At 58.0% G+C, this 22,883-nt stretch overlaps 2 protein-coding genes across 5 annotated transcripts; both read left to right on the top strand.

The window, feature by feature from the left end:
- The first annotated feature begins 222 nt into the window (after positions 1-222).
- Positions 223-6,305, top strand: MEN1 (menin 1). Of its 3 annotated transcripts, none has more exons than XM_081273107.1 (10): positions 223-346; positions 711-1,171; positions 2,082-2,290; positions 2,455-2,583; positions 2,882-2,922; positions 3,005-3,092; positions 3,680-3,816; positions 4,208-4,343; positions 4,768-4,932; positions 5,129-6,305. In XM_081273107.1, the coding sequence occupies exons 2-10, from the start codon at positions 727-729 to the stop codon at positions 5,609-5,611; spliced, it is 1,833 nt and encodes a 610-aa protein (XP_081129233.1). In that variant the 5' UTR covers positions 223-346; positions 711-726; the 3' UTR covers positions 5,612-6,305. The 3 variants fall into 3 exon arrangements, with proteins under 3 accessions (XP_081129233.1, XP_081129231.1, XP_081129232.1); XM_081273105.1 differs by having other exon boundaries at positions 224-334; XM_081273106.1 differs by having other exon boundaries at positions 313-436.
- Positions 6,306-6,456: 151 nt separating this feature from the next.
- On the top strand, positions 6,457-21,969 carry MAP4K2 (mitogen-activated protein kinase kinase kinase kinase 2). Of its 2 annotated transcripts, none has more exons than XM_081273086.1 (32): positions 6,457-6,807; positions 6,930-6,987; positions 7,217-7,307; positions 7,388-7,452; positions 7,737-7,792; positions 8,077-8,124; positions 8,210-8,252; positions 8,605-8,677; positions 8,763-8,894; positions 8,968-9,030; positions 9,316-9,397; positions 9,531-9,593; positions 10,026-10,104; positions 10,197-10,255; positions 10,743-10,786; positions 10,867-10,905; positions 11,032-11,065; positions 11,170-11,275; positions 11,363-11,451; positions 11,529-11,570; positions 11,650-11,734; positions 11,821-11,900; positions 11,980-12,040; positions 12,117-12,234; positions 16,955-17,013; positions 17,083-17,186; positions 17,267-17,444; positions 19,029-19,097; positions 19,201-19,287; positions 19,530-19,600; positions 19,682-19,737; positions 19,837-21,969. In XM_081273086.1, exons 1-32 carry the CDS (start codon positions 6,601-6,603, stop codon positions 19,922-19,924), a joined length of 2,529 nt encoding a protein of 842 aa, XP_081129212.1. In that variant the 5' UTR covers positions 6,457-6,600; the 3' UTR covers positions 19,925-21,969. The 2 variants fall into 2 exon arrangements, with proteins under 2 accessions (XP_081129212.1, XP_081129211.1); XM_081273085.1 differs by having other exon boundaries at positions 9,486-9,593.
- The last annotated feature ends 914 nt before the right edge of the window (positions 21,970-22,883 follow it).

Genomic DNA, 22,883 nt, shown 5'->3' with positions numbered 1-22,883 from the left:
CTCTGGCACTCTGGTCACGCCAGAGACTACATTTCCCACAAGGCACCGCGTACCCTATTCCTTTCCTGAGCTGCGTGGAAAGAGAAACCAATCCCCGAGGACCGCGGGAAGGTGGTGCCACCTCCCTTCCTACCTGCCTCCCGGATGTCCGGACTAGCGGACTACCTTTCCCACAAGCCACCACGGCCATCCTGGGTGCCACTATTTCCAGACTCGGCGAGGGCGGGGCACAGCCTCGGACTCCACTTCCCGGCAAACAGTGCGTCCCGAAGGGGCGGGACTCCATTTCCCAGCAGGCTCCTGGCGGCGGGTGCCGCGGTGCCTTGTGTGGGATGTAAGCGCGGAGGTGGGCGCGGGGGACCGAGGCCAGGACTCTCCTTGGGATTTAGGGGGGCTGGCCTGGGAGCGCCTTCCGGAAGACTCTAGGGGCTCGGGGGTACGGTCGCAGGAAGGAGGCGGAGCGGCCTTTGGGGGACCTCAGAAAAATCCTTGGATTGCACCCCATCGGGGCTGGGGGTCCCAGGGTTGTAGGGGACGAGGAGGCCCTACAGCCTCGACTGAGGGGTCTCGCCGACGAAGGAGGGGCAGCTGGTGGAGCGGAGGGTGAAGGGGGCAGAGAAGCAGGGGAGCTGCGGGGGTAGAACCTTAGCCGAGCCTGGGAGGGGGCTCTCCCGCCGAGCCCGACCCTTCCTCCCCCGGCTCCTCCGCAGGCCGCCGCCTGCCGCCATGGGGCTGAAGGCCGCCCAGAAGACGCTGTTCCCGCTGCGCTCCATCGACGATGTGGTGCGCCTGTTTGCTGCCGAGCTGGGCCGAGAAGAGCCAGACCTGGTGCTCCTCTCCTTGGTACTGGGCTTTGTGGAGCATTTTCTGGCTGTCAACCGCGTCATCCCCACCAACGTGCCCGAGCTCACCTTCCAGCCCAGTCCTGCGCCCGACCCTCCTGGTGGCCTCACCTACTTCCCAGTGGCCGACCTATCCATCATCGCTGCCCTCTATGCCCGCTTCACTGCCCAGATCCGCGGCGCGGTCGACCTGTCGCTCTACCCGCGAGAGGGGGGCGTCTCCAGCCGGGAACTGGTGAAGAAGGTTTCGGATGTCATATGGAACAGCCTCAGCCGCTCATACTTCAAGGACCGGGCCCACATCCAGTCCCTCTTCAGCTTCATCACAGGTTGGAGCCCGACAGGTGGCCAAGGAGAAAATGAATTTGGTCCACCTCCTCTTAATACTGTGTGGTTTACAGAGCCTTTTGAGACCTGTAAGCCTTGTGAGGTGGGGCAGGTGTTAATTTTCCCTTGGCAGTTGTGGAAGCTGAAGCTCCAAGAGAGGATATGATGTGCCAAAGTCACAGAATGGCAGGGCTGGGACTGGAACCTGATCAGTTGACTCCACATCCATTTACTGACCCTTGGCCCCTGAGCACTCCCAGCCCTGCCATTGAGCAGCCACAGGAGTCCTACAGCCCAGCATGAGGCACAGAAATGGCCACAGACTGGAGGTGGGAGAGAGAAAAAAGAGGGCTGCTTTGGAGACACTTAAATGGAATGATATCTATAAACCATTTTGGAAGGGAACAGATTATGAACTTGACCTTAAGAAGCTTAAGGCTCAGGGTTTGCAAAGAGTCTGTGCCAAGGCCCATGGATGCAGTTGCATCCTGGTGCCATGTTGAGCAGGAATCAGGTCATTTCTGGGCTTAACAGGAAAAAACTGTAGAACTAAATTAGGAATATCTCTTGGTGGGTGTGTGAAGTGTTGTCCAGAGTGCCCTGTTATAATTAATAGGTGTAGTAAAACAGGGAAATCTTTAATAAAAACAATATAGGGTCATAGAGAAAGGGAAGGGACAGGGTCAAAGTGGGTCAAGCTGTGGGAAATCCAGAAAAGTCTCTTGCTGGGGAGGGGGAAGTAAATGGGGAAGGAGAGGCTGTAAAGGAGGGCAGGCATCGAGGAGTGAAGGGCAGGAGCACCTCAGGCACGGGCACAGGCTGGGGGGCTGTGGGAAGGGGCATCAAGAGCTGGGCTCGTTCTTCCAGACCAAAGCCCAGAGGACCCTTTTTCATTACTGTCCCTTTCCACAGGTACTAAACTGGACAGCTCAGGTGTGGCTTTTGCAGTGGTGGGGGCCTGCCAGGCCCTGGGTCTCCGGGATGTCCACCTGGCCCTGTCTGAGGATCACGCCTGGGTAGTGTTTGGGCCCAATGGGGAACAGACAGCCGAAGTCACCTGGCATGGCAAAGGCAACGAGGACCGCAGGGGCCAGACAGTCAACGCGGGTGTGGCAGAGCGGGTATTGTACCCCCCACCTTGTCTCCTTTGTTCTCTGCTAGATTAAGCCATCCAAGGATTACACTTTGGGCTATACTCCCCTCTTCCCGTCACCACCTACATAGGGTCCCCAAAGCAGGCACAGGGTAGGCCATTATGAGACATCCAGTCTTGTCCCCTTTCAAGAGCTGGCTGTACCTGAAAGGATCATACATGCGCTGCGACCGCAAGATGGAAGTAGCCTTCATGGTTTGCGCCATCAACCCTTCCATTGACCTGCACACCGACTCCCTGGAGCTGCTGCAACTGCAGCAGGTAAAGGGTATGCCCAAGGGGCAGCCACGGACAAGGCTGAGCCGCTGTGGGGTCAGGGGTACTTTCCCTTCCGGAGCCTCAACTCTTTTGTAAGATGGGTGAATGATTCGTCATTCCCAGGGCTCTTGGGAGAGTGAAATTGAGACATGAAGGGGCTTTGACTCTGTTAAAGGGCTGGTTTGTGAATTTTGCCCTTTCCTACCTGGTGGGAGGTCCCTGCTGGTTCTGGATCACACCTTGACCTTGCCTGATATGCAGCTCCCCTTCCCACAGTTCATAACTCTTCTTTGGCCCCTAGAAGCTGCTGTGGCTGCTCTATGACCTGGGACATTTGGAAAGGTCAGTAGGGGGAAGTGGCCAGATCGAGCCTTGGTGGGGCCAGAGGGCTGGGTGGTAGCCTGGATTTCTGATCCTTTCCTAGGTACCCCATGGCACTAGGGAACCTGGCAGATCTGGAGGAGCTGGAGCCCACCCCTGGCCGGCCAGACCCACTCACCCTCTACCACAAGGTGAGGGCATCTCAAGATGGGGCATAAGGGAGGCCCCAGAAATGACTGGGGTCCCCTTCTTTCTGGGGACAGGGAAGATTCATGAAAGAACTTCGTGAATTCAGGAGTATTGCCCACCTAGGTCCCACTTTGTACCAATTACGTAATTGGCGTAATTAGGGTTGTTTGAGATGTGTTCCCCAGCCTATGACTGACAGAGGTTGGGTTGTTCCGGGAACTCTGCATTTTCTGCTGCCCCTCATTGTTCTTCCTGTGTCCTGTAGCAAAGGTCAAATGTGGTGGGAGCATTGCGGAGGGGAGGTGGGGCAGGGGGTCACTGGCCTTAGAAGTCTGATGTTTTGTGTAGAAGAGTGTGTAGGAAAGACCTGTCCTAGGTCCTATTCCTCCCCTCCCCAACCCTTGTTCTGTGGGGGTCCCCACTCTGCAGTCTGCTCCAGACTGGCAGGCAGGGAGTGGAGGTAAGGTTGGACTTGAGGAGGACTCAAGATCTTCCTTTCACCCCTTCTGGGTGTGACCTGATGGGACGCTCATGCCAGCCCAGGCAGCTGGTGGCTGCTTCCCTGAGGCTTTTCTGCCCCATCCCCCAGGGCATTGCCTCAGCCAAGACCTACTACCGGGATGAGCACATCTACCCCTACATGTACCTGGCTGGCTATCACTGTCGCAACCGCAATGTGCGCGAAGCCCTGCAGGCCTGGGCAGACACGGCCACTGTCATCCAGGAGTGAGGATCCCCCCAGTAGGGCCCCCAGCCCATCCTTTACTCTTCCTCCACCCAGTTTCCAGTCACTCTTATCTAGGCATGAGATCTGAGTCCCAAGCACTGTCCCCTCTCCATCCAGTCCCTAGGCAGCCAATGCCACCATTACTCAGGAGGTAGGGATCTCAGAGCCCCTCCCTCCCCCTTTTGCCCAGTTGTTGATCATCCAGGGACCCACCCCTAGCTGCATGCCCCTCCTCACTTTTGCCCTGGGCTGACAGATTCCATCACGTTGGGGGGGATCATTCATTCGTTCAGTCTGTGGATGACCCTGGAAGAGTCCTGGACTGCATCCTCCACCAGCTCCCTAGGGGTTCCCATGGCTGAGCCCCCACATGCCCCACTGCTCTCACAGCTACAACTACTGCCGGGAGGATGAGGAAATCTACAAGGAGTTCTTTGAGGTGGCCAATGATGTCATCCCCAACCTGCTGAAGGAGGCGGCCAGCTTGCTGGAGGCTGGCGAGGAGCGGCCAGGGGAGCAGAGCCAGGTGAAAAGGCTGGAACTCACCAGTATCCACCCTCCCATCATTGCAGTGCCCCAGCCATGGGACTGCATAGGCAGGACTGGGGTCTGGGCACTCAAGGTGGCCCAGAGAAGAGGCCTCTATTCCCTTTTGCTGTAGCTGAGGTCCTGGGTCTGGGCTTGAGGGAACCAAGGTGTTTCACAAGTTTCTATCCTGTAGGCGGAAGCCTGTCTCTTTTATGGCCAGGGTCTCACTTAGGGTAGGATGGAGATAAGGGATGGTGCCCTTTCCTCCATCCTGGCTGAGGACTGGCTTTATTTTAGGAAGGAAGTTCTAAGATACTCCTGACCCTGGCTTACCTTTGCAGCCAGGGCTCTGCCTAGGCGCTGTCCTGACCTGCACCTTGTGCTAACAAAGTTTGACTGTGACCCTTCTTCCCCTTGCCTAGGGTACCCAGAGCCAGGGTTCTGCTCTCCAGGACCCTGAGTGCTTCGCCCACCTGTTGCGATTCTATGATGGCATCTGCAAATGGGAGGAGGGCAGCCCCACGCCTGTGCTGCATGTGGGCTGGGCCACTTTCCTTGTGCAGTCCTTGGGTCGCTTCGAGGGACAGGTGAGGGCGACTGGGCGTTATAGGGACTGACTGCAGCCATGGGGAATTAGACCTTTGTGGCCCAGAGGCCACACCTGCCCAGCCATCTGGGTGTAGATGAGACTAAGACCTGCAGATGGCTTGGCAGAAGTTGGACCTTGGTATTCCAGCCAGTGGTCTTCAGCTTTCCCCCAGCTTGCTCTCTTCACCCACCCAGGTCCGGCAGAAGGTGCACATAGTGAGCCGAGATGCGGAGGCAGCGGAGGCTGAGGAGCCATGGGGTGAGGAAGCCAGAGAAGGCCGGCGGCGGGGCCCCCGGCGGGAGTCTAAGCCCGAGGAGCCACCACCGCCCAAGAAGCCTGCTCTGGACAAAGGCCCTGGCTCAGGCCAGGGTGCAGGGTCGGCACCTCCCCGAAAGCCCCCAGGTACAGTCCCCAGCACTGCGCGGGGTCCTGAAGGTGGCAGCGCAGCTCAGGGGTCAACTCTCCCGTCGTCACCCCCGCCGGAGGGCCCGGTGCTCACTTTCCAGAGCGAGAAGATGAAGGGCATGAAGGAGCTGCTCGTGGCCACCAAAATCAATTCGAGTGCCATCAAGCTGCAACTCACAGCGCAGTCACAAGTGCAGATGAAGAAGCAGAAGGTGTCCACACCCAGCGATTACACTCTTTCTTTCCTCAAGCGGCAGCGCAAGGGCCTCTGAACTGCTGGGGACTTCTGAACAGCTCACAGGGACCCAGGCCCCATCCTCAGTCTGAGGGGAGACTTCCCCATCCCCACACCCAGAGGCCAGGCTCCGCCCCCAGGCCTCACCCCTACCTGAAACTTCAGGTCCCAGATTTACAGACTACACTCCCCGGCACCGAACCTATGATTTGCTCCAGCTCGCAACCCAGGACCCTGGCCTGGTGGTTAGAATGTAGGTCCCATCTTCCAGAATCCCAGCTGGCCAACTGGAATCCCGGCCCCATCTCGGAACTAAAGTGCTGACCCTAAGCCAGACAGTGTTGCTCAGGGTTTCTCCCAGTTCCCTTAGCCCAAGGAGCACTTATCCTGCCTCCACCCTGGGACGAAGGACCCTACTCAGCTCCTGGGAATACGTTTCTGTACTTCAAAACTCCATCCCTTGGGAATTCAAATCCTCAACCCCGAAGAGCTTAAGTCCCGTTGCTAGAATTTGGGAATCCTATTTTCCTCTCCTCCCTGTCCCCAGAGTCCACGAAGCTCCACCCCTAGCTTGTGTGGACACTGAGCCCCGCCCTCTTCCTGACCAAACTGGCCCTAGATCAGAGCAGGACCTCTTCCGACCCTCTGGGAACCTCCCTAAGGTTCAATCTATCTCTGGGGAACCAGGAGGAAATCTGCAGGGGGTTGGGAGTGGGTGAAGGGGGCCTGATCTCTTCCTGTTTTGTACATAGATCTATTTTTCAGTTCCAAGGAAGATGAATACATTTTGTTAAAAAAAATACGTGTCAGTGTTGCATCTGGGAAATTGGGGAGGGCCGGGAGGTGGGACGGCCCGTCTTTCCTCTACCACCTTCTGGCTCTGGACTTTGCGTTCCCACCTGTAGAGCGCGAGAAACCGGTGCCTGGGAAGGATCCAAGCTCCGCCCGGGTCTCGGGACTTCCCCGCGCTGCCAGGGCCTGTCCCGCGGGCGCCTCCTCCCGGCCGGGCGGCGGGGCATCCCTGGCATGGCCCCGCCCCTGGGCCCCGGCCCCGCCCCCGCGGCCTCGGAGCCACCGGCGCCCGCCCTGCGCCGCCCCGCGCCGGCTCCGCAGCTCGCGCCCGCCGGGCGCCGGGCCATGGCGCTGCTGCGGGATGTGTCGCTGCAGGATCCGCGGGACCGCTTCGAGCTGCTGCAGCGCGTGGGGGCCGGGACCTATGGCGACGTGTACAAGGTGCGCCGGGCGGCAGAACGGGCGGGAGCTCGGGGAAGGGGGGTGCCCTCTCCCGCGCCCGCCGCGGACGCCAGCCCCCAGCCCCGCCCCCTCCCATCCCGCTTCTTCCCCTCCGCCCGCAGGCCCGCGACACCGTCACGTCGGAACTGGCCGCCGTGAAGATCGTCAAGCTAGACCCAGGTGAGGGCCCGGGCGGGGCCTCTGCGCTGGAGAGAGGCCGGGCGCGGGCGGGCGCGCTGTCGGGGGCGAAGAGTTGACATTTCTAGACCCCCTGAGAGGCAGGCTCCAGGAGGAGCTGTGGCCTGGCACCTGTCTGGCCGAGGAACAGGCACTCTGCCCATTTTGCAGATGGGGACACTAAGTCAGGGCGACCCTTACCCACCACCCCATGATGCCTTGTGCTCCTCAGGGGACGACATCAGTTCCCTCCAGCAGGAAATCACCATCCTTCGTGAGTGCCGCCACCCCAATGTGGTGGCCTACATTGGCAGCTACCTCAGGTGAGGTTGCTTTATCCTCTGCCCCAGGCAGCCCCCATATGGCCTGCTGTGTGCCCATCCCCAGCTCTGTGTCCCCCCAGGAATGACCGCTTGTGGATCTGCATGGAGTTCTGCGGAGGGGGATCTCTGCAGGAGATTTACCACGGTGAGGGCCAGGCTCTAGGCTTCAAAGGGCCATTGCCTTCCCCCGACCCCAATATGGGGGAAAGAGAGGGAGTCCAAGATGGACTTGGGCTCCTCTTCACTCCTGACTGGCTGTGTGACCTTGAGAGAAATGCTGTCCTTCTCTGGGCTCAGAATCCCAGACTGTGCTGGGAGGGGATGTGGCTACTACCTCTTGACCTAGTGGTGCTTGGTGAAAGCACTGGGTAGTTAGGAGGGTTGCATATCCTGGAGACTCCTGTCAGCCCCTCGCCCTTTCCATTTCAGCCACTGGGCCCTTAGAAGAACGGCAGATTGCGTATGTCTGCCGAGAGGCACTGAAGGTAGCTATGCCCCTGAGCTACCCACACTCCATGGAGCCAGCTGACCGGTGGTGGGAGGGTAGAGTGCCTCAGGCAGGGCTGGCCCCAGGGTCTGTGGGTCCTGGGGGGGAAGGGGCCTCAGGCCTGTTGCCGGAAGCAGCCCATTTCCCTCTTGGCTCAGTCACTTCCTGTTTGGGGAGTGGGGAGGAGGAAGCGGCTTGGGTGGGGGGCCCAGTCCTAAAAAGGGGCGGAGGGGAGGGGAGAGTACTAGGGGGCTGCCCTCAGGGATGCCTCTTTGTCCCCAGGGACTCCACCACTTGCATTCTCAGGGGAAGATCCACAGAGACATCAAGGTAGGAGTGGACCGAAGGCATGGTGAGGGGGGAGGAGGCGGCTTTGGGGACACCAGACGGGATTCTCTCTCCTCCATCCCCACAGGGAGCCAACCTTCTCCTCACTCTCCAGGGAGATGTCAAGCTGGGTCAGTACCGAGAATGCAGTCAGGGTGAGGGTTCAGTGGGAGCCCTGGAAACCACAGGTGCCAGGTTACGGGGGCAAGCCACTTTACTGCTTGGGCCTCGGTTTCCCCGCTTAGAAACGCAGCAGGACTTCCTACTTGCTGGAAGTTAGATGAGGTTGGTCTTGGTGGAGGCTGAGGCGGGACCAGGCACTCAGTCAGGGATAGAGAGTACCCAGCCCCTTCAAGGGACCTGCCTGGCCTCAGGCCTATGGCAGCTGTGGCTGGACCTGGGCCACCTGCCCATCTGAGCCTGAGCCCTGGGGTGGCTGGCAAGTGGGACAGAGGCTGGGAGAGCAGCTGTTCTTCCTTGCAGCTGACTTCGGGGTGTCAGGCGAGCTGACGGCATCTGTGGCCAAGAGGAAGTCTTTCATTGGGACTCCATACTGGTGAGGCTATACCCCGGGAGAAGGCTGGGCTGTACCCTGGGCAGAGGGTGGGGCACCTGGCCATGCCATCTGTGCTCTCCTCTAGGATGGCTCCGGAGGTGGCGGCGGTGGAGCGCAAGGGTGGCTACAATGAGCTGTGTGATGTCTGGGCCCTGGGCATCACTGCCATTGAGCTGGGCGAGCTGCAGCCGCCCCTCTTCCATCTGCACCCCATGAGGTCAGCCTCATACCTGCCCCTCGCCTGACCCTTGCTCTGCTGACCCTTGACCCTGACCTCCCATCTTCCACAGGGCCTTGATGCTCATGTCAAAGAGCAGCTTTCAGCCACCCAAGCTGCGAGACAAGACACGCTGGTGAGGACCCTCCTCTCCCCGCTGCTGGGACCCCTGACTCCCAGGGCAGGCATGGAGTCAAGAGCCCTGCTTTTCAGGCCCCCACAGACCATCTGAGTGATGGTCTGGGCAAGGGGGTCCAGTGTGGACAGGAAAGAAGGGCAGAGGACTGGGCTGGAGTTGCTGCCGTGTCACAACAGCCATATTGACAGGCAGCTCCCTCCTGGGCAGGCTGGCAGGACAGCTGGCAGGATGCCCCACCCAAGGCCTAACCTGGGCTGGGGCGGTGGCTCTTGTGCCCACCAGGACCCAGAATTTCCACCACTTCCTCAAACTGGCCTTAACCAAGAACCCCAAGAAGAGGCCAACGGCTGAGAAGCTTCTGCAGGTAGGAGAAGGGGACGGGTCTGGGGCCTGATGCTTCAAGGCAGGGCCTGCATGACAAGGCCCAGTCTGATCACCCCTCCATCCTCCAGCACCCATTCACCACCCAGCACCTCCCACGGGCCCTCCTCACACAGCTCCTGGACAAGGCCAGTGACCCCCACCTGGGAACCCCTTCCCCTGAGGACTGTGAGCTGGAGGTAAGTTGAGAGAATGCTGGGAAATGGGCTTTGGCTGCCCAGGTAAGGAGGAGGTACCCAAAGGTGATATTGTCAAGGTCCCTGTAAGTTGCCTAGTTTCAGCACAGAAAGCCTCCCTTCAGCTGAGCCTGCCCATCAGGAATCATCCCAGCTGGGTCTGGCTTCCCTTTAATAACCACTTGATAGTTCCTGCCTTGGGCCCAAACTGACCATGACCGTGACTAAGCCTTCTTGCTTTATGTGTGATCCTTGACAAGTTACTTGACCTCTTTGTGCCAGTTTTCCCATCTGGGAAATGGGGATGCCATTGTACCTCGCAGGAACCTCGGTGGGTTGTGGGGAAATAAAGCACACCTTTGGTATAAAGAACCTGGAAGACTTCCTGGCAGCGGGTGAGGCCCCCAGGTGTCCACCGCGCTTGTTCTTTTTTAGACCTATGACATGTTCCCAGACACCATCCATTCCCGGGGGCAGCACGGCCCTGCTGAGAGGACCCCCTCCGAGATCCAGTGTGAGTCCTCTGGCAGGGAGACGTGGCTCAGATTAGGTGTGGGGGGGCTCAGTCCTAAGCTGTGCCCCTCACCCTGTACTCTGGGCCCCCAGTTCACCAGGTGAAATTTGGTGCCCCACGCAGGAAGGAGACGGACCCCCTGAATGAGCCGGTGAGGGGTGGCTGCGGGAGGGGGACAGCCGGGGGGATTGGGCCGACGAGGCTGAGCACCTCAGCAGGGCCCCGGGGGCCAGGGGCTTCTTCTGGGGCCAAGTTCTTTGCTCAGTGGGCTGGAGGGTGGCAAGATGACCATACCTGTCTGAAAAGGGGTCTGTCACAGAGCCAAGCCCCCGTGCTACCTGCCCCTGTCAAGCCACACTTCCCAGCATCTGTCACTGATATGTCACTGAGGTCTCTGCTGTCTGTCTGTGTCACCATCAGAAGCTGTCTTGCATCCAGTGGCCCTCCCTAAGCCATCCTCTGCATGTCTGTCCCTTTCTCCTTCCTGTTTGTCACACTCACCATCTCAGGCTCTCTGTCTCTTGCCTGCTATGTTTGCACTTTCCATCTGTCTGTCTGTCGTCTGTCCGTCAGTGTCTTGATCACTCTCTGCCTCTCTCCCTCCGCCTGCCCCATCTCTCTGACGTGGTCTCCCCCAGTGGGAGGAAGAGTGGACGCTGCTGGGAAAGGAGGAGCTGAGTGGGTGAGTGACAGAGGGGAAGTCACGGGGTGGGGGTTGGGGACAGCGGTGAGGCTGACCTCTGACCCCTCTCCCTCCACCAGGAGCCTGCTGCAGTCAGTCCAGGAGGCCCTGGAGGAAAGGTGAGGGGCTGGTGGCCCTAGTGGTCTCCCTCCAGATCCGCCTAGTCCTGATTGCTAACCTCGGTTGGGCAGGGCAGGGACAGCCAGGCTGCCTCACACTCGCTGCTCTTTGCTTTGTCTCTGCAGAAGCCTGACCATTCGGCCAGCCTCGGAGCTCCAGGTGCGGAGTGGTGGGAGAAGGGCTGGGGAGTGGGAGAGTGTGCAGAGGGGCGATTGGGCTGGGGCAGGGTCATCTACTAACAGCCGGCTGGGGCCTCTTGCCAGGAGCTGGACTCTCCAGATAATGCCATGGGAACCATCAAGCGGGCTCCGTTCTTGGGGCTGCCCCCCACTGAGCCCACAGTTGAGGCCCCTCTGCCCAGCCCCCCAGGTGAGTCCTGGGCTCTGGAGGCCAGGAGGCAAAGGCAGGCCCAGGACGAGGGTAAAGGCTGGAAATTACTGTGGCCTGTGCCTGCAGGAACCCTGGCCCCAGCTCCTCCTGGCCTTGGCAGCCCGCCACTCCTGCCCACTGCCTGGGCCACCATGAAGCAGCAGGAAGATCCTGAGGTGAGGGGCCTACATGGGGGTGGGGAGGTAGGCCGCGGGGGGCTCGCCTCAGCCCTGACTCTCTCCGTCCCTTCCAGAGGTCATCCTGCCATGGTCTCCCCCCGACCCCCAAGGTGCACGTAAGTGTTCGCCCACAGCCCCTGCAGCCCTGTTCCCCACTGCCCGCGGCGCCCTCACTGCCCCTCCCTGCTTCTGCAGATGGGTGCCTGCTTCTCCAAGGTCTTCAATGGCTGCCCCTTGCGGATCCATGCTGCTGTCACCTGGATTCACCCCGTTACTCGAGGTAGGCCAGGACAGGGAGAGGCTTCACCTGGATCTGGGGCTTGAGCCAGGGGGCGTGGCCAGCCTCTGACCTGCCCCGACCTGCAGACCAATTCCTGGTGGTGGGGGCCGAGGAAGGCATCTATACCCTCAACCTGCACGAACTGCACGAGGACACGCTGGAGAAGGTGAGGTCGGCCAGCTGCGGGGGGGTGGAGGCCCTGGGCCCTGGGGCTGACCACCTGTCCCCTGCCTCTGTGGCTCCAGCTCATCTCGCACCGCTGCTCCTGGCTCTACTGCGTGAACAATGTGCTGCTGTCACTCTCAGGTAGGAGGTGGGAAGTGGAGGCGGGAGGAGGGATGCCACATTCATCCTCTCTGAGGCCACCTCCTCCCTCCCGCAGGGAAATCCACGCACATCTGGGCGCATAACCTCCCGGGCCTGTTTGAGCAGCGGAAACTCCAGCAGCAGGCCCCCCTCTCCATCCCCGCCAACCGCCTCACCCAGCGCATCATTCCCAGGTGAGGGCTGTTGTGGTCTTAGATATGTCACTTAAACATGTCACCTCCCTGAGCCCCATTTTCCTCCTGATTAGTAGAGTCAGTGGCCTCTCCTCCCCTTGCCCCCAGGCTCCTTGGGAGGCAGGAAGAGGACAGTGGATGTGAAAGGGCATTTGTGGATGGTGGGGCTGTGGCTCAGGATGTGGGGCTTTGTCCCACCAATTAGCCTTCATGGAGCACTTCTGCTGGGCTTGGGGACATAAGTCGTCAAGCGAGTCCTTGCTTTCCAGAAAGAAGAGAGATGCATATGGGCGGCAGACAGTTAGCAACCAGGACTAGGCGGATCTGGAGACCACTAGGGGCCAGGAGGCTTCAGTGAGACCAGGCGAGCTCGTAGGGTTTCAGAGTGCTGGAAGGTTCCAGGTGGCCCGGGTAGGGATTCCGGGCAGAGGGGAGAGCGGATGCAGCCTGCAGACCTGGGTGCTCTGAGTGTGAGTCCAGGAGCTGAGGAAGCCCCCAGGGGGCCGAGCCCATCCTCTGCCTTCTGTCTCAGGTTTTGAGATTTGTCTGACTGGTGGCAGCGTTGGCAGCATGTTATGATTTCATTTTATATTATTTTATTTTATTGGAACCGGGGATTGAGCCTAAGGGCACTCAGCCACTGAGCCCATCCTCAGCCCTTTTTTGGCATTTTAGGGTCTCTCTGAGTTGCTTAGCGTCTTGCTAAGTTGCCGAGGTTGACTGTGAACTCTCAATCCTCGTGCCTCAGCCTCCTGAGCTGCTGGATTGCAGGTGTGCGCCACCAGGCCCAGCTATTGTTTGTCTTTGAGTTAGTGTCTCCACTCGGCATTGTGGCACAAACCTGAAACTCAGCGGTTTGAGAGGCTGAGGCAGGAGAATGGCAAGTTCCAGGCTGGCCTCATCCACTTATCAAGACCCTGTCTCAAAATAAAATTTAAAAACGGCTTGGGGGAGATCTGGGCATGGTAGAGCTCACCAACAAAAGTGGAAAATGGGGCTGGGGGTAGGGCTCAGTGGTAGATCACCCCGGGTTTGATCCCCAGAACCACAGAAAGAGACAGACAGGATCTTGTCACGTTGCCCAGGCTGGGCTCAAACTGGCAGTCTTCCCACCTCAGCCACCACGTCCAGCTACTGTCAGCATTTTAAGAGGACCCGTCTGTGGGCCCATCAGGATTCTTCCTGCTGTAGGTGATTCACCTCACTGGCTTAAGCACAGAAAGGAGTTGAACAGCTCGTGTAACTGAAAGTGCAGGAGTCATGTTGGCTTCAGGCTCAGCTGGATCCAGGCTTAAATGGCACCAGCAAGATTCAGTTTCTCGGCTTTGTTTCCTCGCGTTGCCTTTATTCTCAAGCTGACTTTCCTGTCAGGCGATGGCCGCCCACAGGCCTAGGCCAGCGTTCTTCTAGAACCAGGACCGCCATTTCTAAGGCATCCTCACAAAAGCACCAGGGCTGATTGGCATTTTTTTTTCCAGCTTAAGTGCCTGCTCACCCCTGATCCAGTGTCTGGGGCCAGCGGGTGAGGAGCGCCAATGGCCAGGCCTGGGTCACCGTCACCCGTCCACTCCAGAAGACTGGGGGTGGTAGAGGGGGCTCATTAGCCCCACGCAGAGGAACATCGGGTCCTCTTGCCAAAAAGAAGAGATGCTGGGTGGATAAAGACCAGGCACATCTGCTGGAGGGCTGTGGTGGACGGTGGGAGGGTGAATCCGAGGAGGGGAGGTGACAGCTGGAAGGAGGCTGGTGCGGTGGCCCAGGGCGAGGGTTGGGCTAGGCCCTGGTGAGGGCCTGATGGCTGGAGCCATTTAGGAGGTGGAGTGGCAGAGCCTGGGGGCTGGTGGGGGAGCAGATCGCCTAGGCCACTAGTGTTGACACTGTGTGCGTGCCATGTACTGTTCTGGGGCCTCTGCGTTAAAGGGACACTGCCCCTTGTCCCCACATCACTTGCTTGTGGTGGGAGGCAGACGATAGGCAACCAGAAAATGGAGGCTCTTTGGGGGGTGGTCAAGGGAGGGCTTCCGTGGAAAAGAGTGGGCGGAGGAGGGCCGGGCTGGTGCCGACCCTGGCTTTGGTTTATCATTTTGTCTTTGAGTCCTGGGAATTGGACCCAGGGCCGAGCACATGCTGGGCAAGTACTTTTCCACCGAGCCACATCCCCAGCCTGCCCTTTTTACTTATTTGATTTTAAAATCTATTTTTTATTTTTATTTTTTTGGTACAAGGGATTGAACCCAGGGGCGCTTTAGCACTGAGCTTTGTCCCCAGTCCTGTTTCACTTTTTATTTTGAGACTGGGTCTCTCTAAGTTACTGAGACTGGCCTCGAACTTGTGAGCACCTCCCGCTTCAGCCTCCTGAGTTGCTAGGATTACAGGCATGTGCCACCGCACCCAGCTCGCTCAGCCTGGGGCTTTAACCAGGTGCTCCGAGAGGCTCCTCTGGTAAAGTGCAAAGACCTGGAGGAGCTGAGGGAGCCGGCCCTGTGGCTCATGGGGACAGCAGAAGTGGGCCTGGCCTGCCCGAGGAACAGCAGGGCAGCCTGTGTGGCCAGGAGGATGGCGCGAACGGGAGGCGATCAGGGAGGGTCCAGTGGCCACAGGGAGGCTTTTGGCTTTGACTCAGAGAAGCCTGGGGACCACTGCTGAGGAGTCACACCTTGAGATCTCCAGGGATTCTTCAGCTCGGGGTCGAGGAGAGGCTGAAGTGGGTGAGGGTAGAAGTGGGGACCTGTCTGGAGGCTGTCACGGGGCAGGTAGGAGGTGATGGTCGGGTGGACCCGGGTGGCAGCGGAGGAAGTGAAAACCGGTCCCATTCTGGCTGTTTTGCAAGTTGAGCCAACAGGATTTCCTGATGACAGACGGTGGATGGAAGAGAAAGGGGGTCAAGGTTGGCCCCAAGGCCTTGGCTGGGTAGTGGGAAGGATGGAGCTGTCATCAGCCGTGGGCGTAGCAGGTTTCAGAGGGAGCTGAATTCAATTTTGTCACGTTAACATGCTTATTCACATGCTGTAATCTCAGCTGCTTGGGAGGCTGAGTCAGGAGGATCACAAGTTCGAGGCCAGCCTGGGCACCTTCGCAAGACTCTGCCTTAAAAAAAGAGGGGCTGGGGGTGTTGCTCCATGGCAGAGTGCTTGCCTAGTGTGTGTGAGTCTCTGGGTTCAACCTCCAGTACCACAAACTTAAAAAAAAAAAATGGCACTTATTTGCCGTGCAAGTGAGATCTCATCGGTTCGTGGCTGGAGGGTGCTGGTGCTCTAAGGAGAGCAGGCCAGGCTGTGGGCTCAGTGGATGGTTCTAGAAGCTGGTGCGCCAAGCAAGAAGGATGGGGCCAACCAGGCCAGTGGCAGCACCAGCTGGGGACTGGGAGGGCCAGGTCCTTCCTGTGGTGTTCCCTTGAGTCCCTGGGACTGCACCTGGTGCTCGGTGGCCTCAGGGCCTCCCTTCCTGAGCTGGGTCAGCAAGGGAGCCTCTGCTTTGGCCCTGGACCTGCAGGAAGCAGACCACTGGAGCTCCTATGAGCCCCGCATCTGTGGGAAACCGCAGTCACAGGGTCCACTCGGAACGTGGAGGAGGGAGAACCATAGTTGTTTGGAGGAAAAATCAAATACAAAATAAATGCCACTGTCTCGCCCGAAGGTCAGCTGGGGAAGAGTGGGAGGAAGAAGGAGGGCAGAGGGCAGGGAGGGGCAGACGCCAGCTTCCTCCCAGGGGCCTGCATCCTGGCAGAGGTGCAGACAGGGCCTGGCCACTGGATGGAGGTGGCAGGGCCACAGGTAGCCCTGTACCCCAGAGGAAGAAACAGGCTCAGAGGGTCCCCTGGGGGTTGGGGAGGTCCCCATGATCAAGGCCAGGACCCCTTTGATGACCACCCCCACCTCTTCTCCCAGGCAACAAGACAGACCACCCACGGGTCCTGCAGGGCTGTAAAAGGCATGCCATTTGCTATTAGAAGTCCTTACCCTTCCCTGGGCCTGTTTGCCCATCTGTGAAATGGGCCACGTGTGCTCTGTGCAGTGTGGGAGAATCAGATCCTACCTCGATTCCTGACCCTCCATAATCTCTTCACTTCTTTATGCCTTGCCTTTGCCTAAAAAGGAGGTACAGTGACTCAAAACAGCAGAGAATAATGATCCTGGGTGCAAGTGCCCCTCTGCATTAACTCATTTAAGCCTTGCTATGAGCCTTTGAGGTGGGCTCCAGTGATATGCCCATCATACAAATGAAGAAATTGAGGTACAGAGGGGTGGAGTAACTTGTCCAAAGCCACACAGCACTAGGTGTAGTTTTGTGATCCAACCCCCCCCCCCCCAGAGTCTATGGGGACACTGCATACTAGACAGACACAACAGGGCTGTAGATCCTCTGTCCCTTCGAGCTGTGAAAAGCAAGTTGCTTTGCCTCTCTGAGCCTCAGTCTTCTACCTGTAAAGTGGGAAGATGAGCCAGAGCAAGGTAATGCATGCCTGTAAATCCTAGCAACCCAGGAGGCTGAGGCAGGAGGATTGCAAGTTCAAGGCCAGCTTTGTAACTTAGGGAGACCCTGTCTCAAAAAATATGAAGGCCTAGGGATGCAGCTCAGTCATAGAGCCCCCTGGGTTCAATCCCCAGAACTGGGAAAGAAAAAAAAGGCAGGAATGTGATACTTGCCACCTCTTGAGGATCTGGGGGACCTTGCCCATGGATAACTCCCCCCACAAATGTCCTGGTTGTCACTCCTACAGGCGCTTTGCCCTATCTACCAAGATTCCTGACACCAAAGGCTGCCTGCAGTGTCGTGTGGGTAAGAGCTGGCTCGCGCGGCCTGGAAGTGGGTGAGGCCTAGCCCCCGCTGACCCCCGTTTCCCCGCAGTGCGGAACCCCTACACGGGCGCCACCTTCCTGCTGGCCGCCTTACCCGCCAGCCTGCTCCTGCTGCAGTGGTATGAGCCGCTGCAGAAGTTCCTGCTGCTGAAGGTGCGGGTCCTGGGGAGGCTCAGGTGGGTGGCAGGGGACCTAGGGAGACACAGAGACCCAGGCATCCCTGCCGCCCCCAGAACTTCTCCAGCCCCCTGCCCAGCCCTGCTGCGATGCTGGAGCCCTTGGTGCTGGAAGGGAAGGAGTTGCCACAGGTGTGTGTGGGAGCCGAGGGGCCCGTGGGGCCTGGCTGCCGCGTCCTTTTCCACATCCTGCCCCTGGAGGCTGGCCTGACCCCTGACATCCTCATCCCACCTGGTGAGTGGAGGGCAGGGCTGCTGGGTGGGCTGGGGTGTATGTACGTGAGAGAGCGGGGAGGAAGGGAGGACCAGGTTCTGGGTCTCCAAGCAGGATGCCAGGTGAGTGAGTCAGAGGTGGGGCACAGCAGAGCCAGAGGTGACTCCACAGAGACCTCGCAGCCTCCCGGTAACGTGCTTCAGCTTGGCTTCCCTCAAAGACTTGGTTAGACTGAACTGGGTGCCATCAGGGTGTCTGTAGGCACAGCTACTTGGTAGGCTAAGGTGGGAGGATTGCTTGCCCAGGAGCTTAAGGCCCTCTTGGGCAGCATAATGAGATCCTGTCTCAAAAACAAACAAAAAAAGCAGAGAAGGAAGCTGGGTGCATGGTTCATGCATGTGATCCCAGTGACTTGGGAGGCTGAGGCAGGAGGGTCACAGGTTCGAGGTAAGCCTCAGTAATTCAGTGGAGGCCCTCAGCAACTTAGCAAGACCCTGTCTCAAAAATAAATAAGGGAGGGGCTGGGGTTGTGGCTCAGAGGTAGAGCACTCACCTGCCATGTGCGAGGCCCTGGGTTCGATCCTCAGCACCCCATAAAGTAAAATAAAGTCATTGTGTCCACCTAAATAAATAAATAAGTAAGGGAGCTTCTGCTGTAGCTCAGTGGAAGTGCGCTTTCCTAGCATGTGTGCAGCACTGGGTTCGATTCTCAGCACCACATATGAATAAATAAAATAAAGGTCCATCAACAACTAAAAAATATTAAAAGTAAATAAATAAATGAGGGGCTGAGTTTGTAGCTCAGTGGTAGAGCGCTTGCCTAGCACGCGAGGCACTGGGTTCCATCAGCACCACATTAAAAAAATAAACAAAATAAAGGTATTGTGTCTATCTACAAGTAAAATTTTTTTTTCTTTTAAATTTAAAAATAAATAAATAGAGCTCGGTGGTAAAGCAAACTTCTGGGTTCAATCCCCAAAACCAGAAAAAGGGGGTGGGGTAGGGTTTTGTTTGCTTTCATTAGACCAAAGGGCATGCAGCTGAGAAAAAAGTGGTTGACATGCTCAGGCTGTGGCAGGGGCCGTGGGGAAGCAGCAGATCTCCGGAGCGGGTGAGGGGGCAGGACTAGCGCCTCCGTTTTCAGCAGGGAGGCAGGACGCTGGGCGTGGGGACAGCTCAGGGGCAGTGGGTAGGCACATGTGGACTGAGGCCTGCTGGGCAAGATCCTGGCCAGAGGCCTCACTTGCAGGATCTCACTGCAGATTGTCACAGCCGCCCTGCAGATCAGGTGTCCTCAGGCCTGGATTACCACGAGGAACCAGAGCTCAGAGAGGCACAGTGACTTGTTCCAGGTCACATGGGAACTGAGTCTTAAACCCGGTTTGCCCAACTAGAGCTTTCCCTGGGATGCCTCCTCTGGCCCCAGGAGCCCAAGGACAGGTCCCTTACCTTGTCTGAGTAGATGAGGTATCTTGTCCCCACTGGTGGTATGAGGCTGGAATGCACTCATGGCCAAGGGCCGTCTGGTGCATGTCCCCCATGTTCTCTGGGGGTCAGAGCATGCTGGTGGCTCAGCCAGGCCCTGTCTCCCCTCTCTGCCCACAGAGGGGATCCCAGGCCCAGCCCAGCAGGTGATCCAGGTGGACAGGGATACAGTCCTGGTCAGCTTTGAACGTGAGTGTCTCTGGGACTAGGGCTGGGGGCAGCAGAGAGCGGGTGTGAGGAGGCTGTGTGGGGCTGCCTTCCTGGAGGGAGGCCCACCATCCCCCCTCTGCAGGCTGTGTGAGGATCGTCAACCTGCAGGGCGAGCCCACGGCCACCCTGGCTCCTGAGCTGACTTTCGACTTTCCCATCGAGACTATGGGTGAGTGAGCCAGAGGTGGGGCACAGCAGTGTCCCTGACTCCCAGCACATGAAGTGGCCCAGGGCCTAGGGCTAGCAGTGTGGGGAGGAGGCAGCATCCCTGGCCCCTCTTGGAAACCACCCTGGTCACCTAAATTCAGTGAGGCCCTCTGTGGTCCAGACCTGTGTCCTGGTGGGGATGTAGGAGCCAACTGCCTGGGGTCAGGTGGGGGCTGATGGAGCCAACCCCCCGCCCCCCGCCAGTGTGCCTGCAGGACAGCGTGCTGGCCTTCTGGAGCCATGGCATGCAAGGCCGCAGCCTGGACACCAACGAGGTGAGTGGGACTGGGACTCAGGTGTCCCTGCGCCTTTAGAGAGGATCTGAGGGGTGGTCTTAACACCCTTTGTCCTCCCAGGTGACCCAGGAGATCACAGATGAGACAAGGATCTTCCGAGTCCTGGGGGCCCATAGGTAAGCGGGGACAGCCAGCCTCCCCTTCAGAGGCCCCTGAGGCAGAGGGAGGATGGACAGGCCTCTCCCCTGCCCCACTCACCGCTTGTGTTCCCTCAGAGACATCATCCTGGAGAGCATTCCCACTGACAACCCAGGGGCACACAGCAACCTGTACATCCTCACCGGCCACCAGAGCAGCTACTGAGTGGCCTCCCTGCCCTTTTGGGCCACTGGGCTCTTCCCAGATTAGAGGAGCCCAGGCGTCGGCTCTGCTGGAGCCGGGGGTACACCCATCCTGGGGGGTGTCGGGGCTGGGCGAGCAGCAGAGCCCCCCAGGCCTTAGCAATAACTGGACCAGAGGAAGCTGCTGTCGCCTCCCCTGCCCCATGGGCAGCTCCATCCCTGGCAGGGGACCCTGGGCAGGAAGGGGCTCCTCTGCCAATCCATTCCATTTGTTCACATTTCCTTTCTGCTCTTCCTGCCAGGAGCGCACCCGGCTCTGCCCTGGGGAACGTGTACTTGAGAGAGTGCTGTTGGTATTAAAGCTGGTTGGTTTACCCCACTGTCCCTCTGGCTGTGCGGAGCTGAGCCCGCCTCATCTCCCTCGTCCTCTCTCCCCGCATCCGGGTGGGCACCTGGTTCTTCCCGTGTATGCTCCATGGAAGGGCAGGGCCACCAGAGTGCTGGGAGTCCAGTGGCCCTAGCAGCCACCTCAGGGGCAGTGCTACCCTCAGACTGGCAGCTTGACACCTTCACCCCAAGGACTCATGCAGGGGAGGGGCCTGAACAAGGGCCTGTCATCCAGGGCAGCCCTGCTCCCTGTAGCTCTCACCAGGAAGGGCACCCCACGGCTGCTCCACCAGCCCCAGAGGCTGCTGCCCATGGAGACAGCTGTGTGACCTGGGCTCTCCCCTTCCTACTAACCACAGTGTCCCGTGTCAGGCCAGAAACGTTACCCTGTGGCCTTCAAGTTAGACTGGGAAGATTGGCCCGTGACCATCAGCACACACTCCCGAGGTAGCCCCAGTGCCAGGCTCTCGAGTCACCACTGGATGAGGACTAGCCCTCAGAGCAGGGGCCGTCCTTGCTGGGCACAACTCAAGAGCTCAGGTGTCCTCCTGTGGCTCAGTTCGACTTTACCTTGTTCTCCTACAGTCACCAGAGTTCCCCTCAGAGGGCTCTGGGTGACCAAGCCAGGGATCCTGTTGCCCAGGTGCTGAGTGGCTACTTGTGACAAGAGCCTTTGCGCACAGCAGGCCATGGAGGCAGGACGGGCGCCCTGAGGGAGGGTTTGGGGGCACAGGCAGATCTCGGGGGAGAGCTGGAGCAAAGGCCCGGGCTCAGGTAAAGGTGAGTGTTGGCATTAGACCTGCACACCTGGGGGACAGCAGTTAGTGCCAACTCAGTAAAGCTATGGGGGGAGGCAGGACAGGGCAGTTCCTGTGAACAGACTTGCTGTCCTTGTTTTCACATTTGTCCCCTTGTCCACCCTCCAGCAGAGCTCTGACTGCTGTTTCCAGTGACTAGCAAGGGAATGGGCCCTAGGCCAGGTGAGGGGTACATCCCACATTCCTGGTGAGACCCACAGGATGGTGAGAGGCACCTTCCAGCTCTGAAGGTTGATGCCCATCAGGGGATACCTGATGGGATAAGAGGGGCAGGGTAGGGGAGCAGTGTGTCCCCAGCTTCCACCTGTCCAGATATCTTGGAGGTTTGCCAGACGTAGGCGGGTGAAGGTGAACTCCCACCCTGCAGAGGCTCACGCCCCAGGGTGCAGGTGCCCTCAGAGCAACAGGCAGCAGACAGCGCCGCCTTGTGGCAGGCCGTCCAGCCCTCAGTTTGGACCTGAAGCCGGGGTGTGAGGTGGGGAGTCCCATCTCATGAAAGGCAACGCTATGAGCCAAAGAATGGCCAAGAAGCCAGGGAATATATACTAAAAATATAATCTTTATTTATGTGTTTATACACAACCTTTGGTCAAGGCACATAATTTTTTTTTTCAAATGCAACAATGAAAAGTTTCCCTTTCACCCAACTGCCAGCCCTCCAGGTTCCAGTCACTTAAAAACGCTTTTAGAAGTATTTATACATAGGTTAAGTGTTTCAGTATGCATTATCCACACCCTGCTGCTTCCTTATACACATGGTAACATACTCTGTGTGTTATACTGACCTTGCCCTTTTAAAATACATCCTGGAAGATCTTTCCATTATCTATTTTGCCCTTTGTTGTTTTTTTTCTTATAGCTGAGGGTGTGAGGGTGTGTTAATGAACTGTAACTGTATACCTACTGATGGAAAATTACTTTGTTTCTACTACTTTGATATTAAAACAATGCTGCAATAAATATTCTTATGTCAGTGCCACTCAGCACAGTCAGGTGTCTCTGGAGAATAAACTCCTGGAAATAGTATGCTGGGCCAGAGGTGGCTGGCTGTGTTTGTCATGGTGAGGGCCATTGTCAGATTGCCTCTGTGGACAGAAACCTGCAGAATGGGGAGACCAGCTTCTTTAAGTCTCAGTGTGGATAAGGAAGAGATCTGGTCATCTCAGGTGTTCAGGGAACAGGCCCTTACCAGAAGTGTATCTGGTGGTGATGGACGAGGGGAGAGACCCCTTGATGTGTGGCTGTTTGCTGTAGGTGCATGGGGTCCCCAAGAGGAGTGAGTATGACGTGGTGCAGAGGATGTTTCTGAGTGGGGCTCCTGACTGGAGGAGCAGCCTTACTTGATGAGCTCAAGGTTCCCTAAGGTACAGCATGTCTTAAACTGAAGACGGGGCTGCTGGGAGGCCTGGAGTACCGTGATGTGCACCTGCAACACCACAGGTGAACCTCAGAGATTAAAACAGAAGTGTGTCAAATTACGGAGTGCGACAGCATGCTGTAAAGCTTAAAAATAAGCAAATGAAACCATGGCCATGCATACCCATGACGGATATATTAAAAATCACGGGAGGAGGCTAGGCATGGGGGCACACACCTGTACCCCCAGCAACTCAGGAGGGCAAAGCAGGGAGAGTCCAAGTTCAAAGCTAGTCTGTCTCAAGTCTAAAGAAGGAAAAGTAAAAATTCGAATGGCAGCCTATTTGAGGGGAATGGAGATGGCACAAGGAAGGACCCAGGAATCTGCAAAGGGATTGATTGGTCATGTTCTGGCTCTCG

Source organism: Spermophilus citellus (assembly GCF_964194105.1).
Source record: "Spermophilus citellus genome assembly, chromosome: 2".
In the NCBI taxonomy this organism is placed as follows: Eukaryota; Metazoa; Chordata; class Mammalia; order Rodentia; family Sciuridae; genus Spermophilus; species Spermophilus citellus.
The sequence above is the reverse complement of the archived record's forward strand: the minus strand, read 5'-3'. Positions and strand labels throughout refer to the sequence as shown.